The sequence below is a fragment of the Ochlerotatus camptorhynchus genome, unplaced genomic scaffold (assembly GCF_037179485.1).
Source record: "Ochlerotatus camptorhynchus isolate MF236.1 unplaced genomic scaffold, CSIRO-AGI_Acam_v1.1 ptg000434l, whole genome shotgun sequence".
In the NCBI taxonomy this organism is placed as follows: domain Eukaryota; kingdom Metazoa; phylum Arthropoda; class Insecta; order Diptera; family Culicidae; genus Ochlerotatus; species Ochlerotatus camptorhynchus.
In genome coordinates this window covers 4222545-4228544 of record NW_027040920.1, presented here as the reverse complement: position 1 = coordinate 4228544, position 6000 = coordinate 4222545, and the positions used below count along the sequence as shown (strand labels likewise).

The 6000-nt window shown below is 39.3% G+C and overlaps 1 protein-coding gene across 7 annotated transcripts in view; it reads left to right on the top strand.

Moving 5' to 3' along the window:
- Positions 1–282: 282 nt before the first annotated feature.
- The window catches only part of shep (alan shepard), a 584228-nt gene continuing 578510 nt past the window's right edge, over positions 283–6000 (top strand). For all 7 annotated transcript variants that reach the window (XM_065234643.1, XM_065234647.1, XM_065234646.1 and 4 more), the window contains exon 1: positions 283–369. In XM_065234643.1, coding sequence (XP_065090715.1) covers positions 283–369 — 87 coding nt within the window. The remainder of the gene's footprint in view (positions 370–6000) is intronic.

Sequence of the window (6000 nt, the reverse complement as noted above, 5' to 3'; positions counted from 1 at the left end):
ACCATTCCCTGCTGAGGAGTTTTCTGAATAAAATTGCCATTTATCAAAAGATGCATCTGAAGCACACCGGAGCGGTGCGTAGAACTTTGCCGTCTAGTTTGTAAACAAAAGTATCAAGTCACTGAGCGCATTAATTATTAACTAGAACTGTTTTTTTTTATGTGTTATGTATATTGCTAGAGTTGACTCATTTTGCTTGTCTTTTTTCTTTATGTTCTCTATTTACACAGTAAAAACAGCAATAACAGCAGCAGCAGCATCATCATCATAAACAACAGCAACATGCAACAGCCACGTTATAGCCCCGCTCCGACACCACCGGCTGGGATGCGTCCCCAGATGCCGCCGAGACATCAGGCCATACCCAATGTAAGTACTTTACCAGTAGGGAAAATTTTCGACGTCAAATAGCGATTGAAAAATTCGAAAAAAAAGTATGCGAAATGAAACTTCATCGATCAGTGCAGAATTCGGCCAGTAACTTTCCATATCGCAGTCATATTCCCGCGGTCGGTAATTTTTTTTTGGCAATGCCAGGTCCGGAACAAATGCCACACCCGTGCCTGTGTGTCTGGCTGGTTCGATGCTTCCGCGGGGCAGACGACCGTGACTGACTGCCATATAGAAGCTCCAACCACCGTCATTGCTCCCAGAAGTGGTTCTCAACATTCTTGCACACAATTTACTGCTCAACTAGTTGGAAGTAATTTGTGCACACTTTGGCTCTTCACTCGAGGCGGCTTACTCTCGGATGGCTACAATCGCAAAACGGGTGGGTTGGGTTGTTCGAGTGCAAAGTTTCCCTTCAACTGTGTTATACCTATACGGTTTGATGAATGCAAAAATCGAGCAATGTGCAAGCTGTGGGAAGGGATCCGGATCGACTTTTCCACGTTTGCTATCTAATTAGACAGTAGCAGAGCTATTCGTGGTAAGATATGAGAGGCTGCGGAAGGATTAAGTGTTTGCTTTGCTGGTCCAATCTGATGCTGTAGGAATAGAGTTTTAGATATAAACTTGTTTCTGGTCGGTGGATGAAATTGTTTGGAAGAGATCCTAGCCAGGGATAATTTGTGTTTACATAGAAGAAAGTAGCTAAAAGAGCACATAAGCACCTTTTTTACGGCCAAATTGTTGAGAGTAAAGAAATTGCTTTTAAAAATCATATTAAATCAAGTGATATGATGACAAATTTGTGTTAGAAAGATTTATTACAAATCAGCGAGTAAAGTCTGATAAGAAAAGTTGCGAACAGACGGGAAAGTTCAATTAATGTTGACGGAATCACTAATATTTTGATTTTTTTTTCCAACGTGATCGAGACATTCAAGTCCGTTATCTTGAAAATTTATCCAGATTATAATATTTGTCTCGTAATTGTCATAGACTCACTGGTCCAGCGAAGGAGGGGAGTGGGTGTTTAGGGTTCAAAACCGCTTCCAGAGCCTTATTTTCTTTGCAACATATCGGGTGAGATCTTTCCTTTATTTTTTCTATTAACTTTCATTATTATATGAAACATTAAATGCCTGGTATGGGAGGGTCCACCAGGGCACCCTGTTTTTAGCGTTTCGTGAATAGAGGGTGGGCTCGTCTACCCACTCATTGGGGTACCCTTTTGTTGGATTGCCTGTTTTTCGACCGGTGGTATGATCCTGTTGTTGAAAGGAGATTCTTATCTATCCCGTTTATACACGTGGGCGATGTTCCCCATGAATTCACCCAAATCGTTTTTGGCCCTTCATGCAATGAATGAGTTCAGTTAGAGGTTATTAAACTTGTTCAAGTCGAACAGTGAGTATAGTCCACAGTCTACTGACAGTGAGTGGTAGCTCCATATCATAATCATCATCATCCTCCAGAGCTTTAACATGATGCCTCCGGTAAAATATGTAACGGCAAATTGGTAATGTTTGAAAAATCATTACTCAGCAACATATCGATTGATTATAAATCTATTGATGCCGAATAAATTTTTAAGGTATGTAGTTTCAAACGGTACAAATAGATTTGAAATTCGTGAATAAATGACTAAGCTATGATTTTTCAAACAACACGGGACAATTATCCTCCTTCTGAGTTCCCCCTGCAGATTTGCCCCGGAAGTGTCTGCCGACATCTTCTGAAAGCTCCTCTTGTCCCGGAAATTTCTTCTGTCTTGGATGTTTATCATCAGACAAAGTTGGCTAGCTTGCTCTGGACGTTTCTCGGAGAGTTTTTTTTCTGACTTCTCTGAAACCTCTTTCCAATCACCTTCTCCTGGAAATTTATTTTAACAGCCATTGCATAGCAAAACGATGTAGTGGTTCTCAGAATTTCGTAAAAAATTAGTAGTTTTGTTCCTTATCGCAAAATATATGGTCCGTATTTTTTATTTTGTCATCAGGGTGACAATTTCCATGTTAGAGTTGTCCAAAAAATCTATTTTTTATTCAAAAATAACTTTTGACGCAGGACTACGTCTGTGATTTCTATATGGGGGTACACTTTGTGAAAACCGAAAATGGAATATGTAACACAATTATGAGAGATTTTGAACGTTAATAACTCAGAAGCCCCTGGACCAATTTCAATCATTTATCACCAATCGATCAGAAATATTTCTACGCATTGATAGCAATGCTTCTGAATGTTGATATTCAACAAGAAGCTATTTAAAAAGTGGTAAATGCCAATTGTCCAATGTACAAATTAAAAATGATAATTTTATCATTGTTTTCATGAAATAAACGTTCTTCCCAAACCCAGTCATCATAATCATCATGTTGCTTGAACCTGAAAATATTTAAAAGAGCGCTACTGTCAACTCATTTTCATTAGCAGTAGAAAGTTGGTGGCAGGTTAGGTTGTCCGCTCTTCTACCTAACAAGGAACAATGACTGGGCGAGGCAAAGGAGGAAAAGGTCTCGGTAAAGGAGGCGCCAAGCGTCATCGCAAGGTTCTTCGTGATAACATCCAGGGTATTACCAAGCCCGTCCATCCGTCGTCTGGCTCGCCGTGGCGGTGTTAAACGTATCTCCGGTCTGATCTACTAGGAAACACGAGGCGCATACAGACGTTCAAGCTCAAACTCAATTGTGTGTAAAACAAATGTTAAAGTTGCAATAAGCGGCTAGATGGCAGTGCTGTTTGTTCATATGTCAGAATTTTGTGTTTTACTTGTGTGAGTGCGACTCGAAGCATAGGTCAGAAGCCAGGTACACGATATCATTCTAACTTCAATTTACTCACCCGCTCCCTCTCGCCATACAATCCTTTTCGTAAGTAAGTCGCTGTGTTGAGATGAGATAAAACTGTTTTCGGTCCTGAGCGATATTTCACACGCGAGGCGAGATTTGTCGAAGGAACGAGCGGGGGACAAGTAATAATTGTCTCTCTCAGGCCAACGCAAATTTTGCTTCGCTTCGCTAATGTACGCTCAGATCTAATACTCTGACTTCGAAACAAAAACTTGAACATGGTTTGAAAGTATTTTGCTTCTTTGGAGTGGAGCTATTTCTTTCCACTATCCAGTCTCCGTTTTTTCGTAGGAAAGTCAAGGCTCGCCAACGCAAATCAACATCACCATCAGGTAGGGTAAGACTTTCCCTACCCGACGATAATGTTGGTTTGCGTGGACGTGCCTTGACTTTCCTACGAAAAAACTCCACTAACTTTCCTACGAAAAAACTCCAATAGCTCCACTCCAAAGAAGCAAAATAATCAACGAGAGAAGTCATTGTTTACAAAAGCTGTTACGCTCTTATTCCAGCTCTATCTAGATATGTTCAAATCTAACATACCATGTATTTTAAGGCAATATTGGGGGTGCAATTTCAAAAACCAAAGTCGGTTGTGGCATGAAAGTGGTCTGATTTGATCCAGAGATTATGGATTTTAATTCTTAATACGTCGATTGGCGTAGGAATTTTTTCTACAAATCTGTTAAAATTAAGACTTCATCATTTTTCAAAATAACATTATTGAAAATTGCACGAATGTATGATAATTGAAATGATCACCCTGATAGCCTGCCAAAAGCGAGTTCCCTAACACAGATTTCAAAGTTGAATCCCATCCGGTCTTGCCAAACGGTGTTATTCAATCACCGCGTGGTGAGCAGGCATGGTAAATCATTTGCATTCATTTCGTGCATTCATTTACATTTATTTGCCCCTAACTTTTTTCATCAACAGAATTCCGCAAAATGGTGTATAAAGCTTTTGTAGGTTTTGTTATTAACTACAACTTTTGTTAACAACTCAAATCCGTATCTCTTATGTAGAAGCCACTACTGTTTTTCAGTGAATGTATTTTACATTAACTGAAAAACAGTAACAAGTTCTGCCCGCTCTAATTCGTGATGCATAAGAGATACAGATTTGAGTTATGGGCAAAAGTTGTAGCTAATAATAAAACCTACTAAAGCTCTATACATCATTTTGCGGAATGCCGTTCCATGTCTGGTGGTGAGTGGTGGTGTTCTCCAGTAAACAACGAAAAGCTGCCTGCAAGCAGCGAGCTGCAACCCACAATAAACCTGGAAACAGATCCTGCTTATTTTGGTTTATCGCTCAAGCTTTGAAGAACGTTCTTTTGAAGTTCCATAAATAGAAACTAGGAGTATAGCCCTAGATTTGATCTCGTAACCTAACCTTCGTAAGTGAATGCCACGATACTTTGAAAATGTTGCTGGTGTTGTCCGAAATTTGGATTGTGCTACAGCTCCACTATAGGATGCATAGAGACAACGTGAAAGATTTTTACCTTGATGACAGCTTGCTTTCACTTTGACCAGGACCCAAGTCACATTTCTGTCGTTTTTTGGTGAGGCTCCGACTACTTGACTTTTGGCCTGCCTCTGTTGCGATGGTCTTCCGGATTCCAATCCAGCAGTTGTTTGCAGATTTTGTGTCCACCCTTTCGTATTATGTAGCCGACTCAATTCCACTTACATTTGCCAATTTCCATTGATGTTGGCATCTGATGGTAACAATGATACAGCTCAGCGTTAGAAATTCCGCTGTATTTACCTTGTGCTGAATCTGCATCTACAGCTGTGCTCGATAAAATAGCAGCGCATGCCGATTTTCATACAAAATGGCAAATATATCATATTAACAATATGATCCATTCATGTTTTTTTTTCCAAATGTTGCAATGGCGACCCGCAAAATATTGCTTCACGCACCATTTAGCATTTAAAAAGGTCAGTAACAATCATTCAATTACAAACGAGGGGTGCAAATATAGCACTTATTAAAAAAGTAAGATTCAAATTATTTTCATTAATTACATTGTGTATATTACTTTAAAATTTGTCAAATAAAATAAAATGCTGAAATACATTCATTTGAAATATTAAACATATTTTCATTTGTTTTACCCCTTGTGACGATAAACAAATACATTGGTAGCCTTTTTGGCCACAGAGGTGAAAAATTCGTAAAAAATCGGTTCGCCAGCTAAGCGAAAGAGTGGATCATATTGTTAATATAATATATTTGAAAATGGTCAACTTTGACATGATGTAACTTTGTTAACTTCTGATCAATTGAGCTGAAACGTTCGCCAAAGAATTACAAAATATTAAATTTTTGGAAGCACCTGCCGGAAAGTGAGACATCAGGTAAAATTTAATAGAACAGCTTGTTAACACACAGTTCAGATAGAAAGGTTGCCGAAGAAAAGACGTTGCCGGCAATAGTCACACTCCCCTGAGAAGTGTGGCGCGTTGTAAAAACTATTTCAAACCATTTTGAACAATTCTGACGATTGGGATGGATGGAGAAGGAAGCAGCAGATGAATAGGGGAAATGGATGTAATGTCGGCCTAAATGCCCCTTATTTGAGGCCATGCAAAAAATTCAGCTATCGACTAAATTTCCAATAGCGGCCAAAAATATCCATTAGTACCGTTCCAATGACGCGTTCATCTAGATAATATTGATAAATAGCAGATTTTTAGCGATGGGCCCAATCTTAGAGTCATAGGCCAGCATTAGAGTAATTTTCCCTATA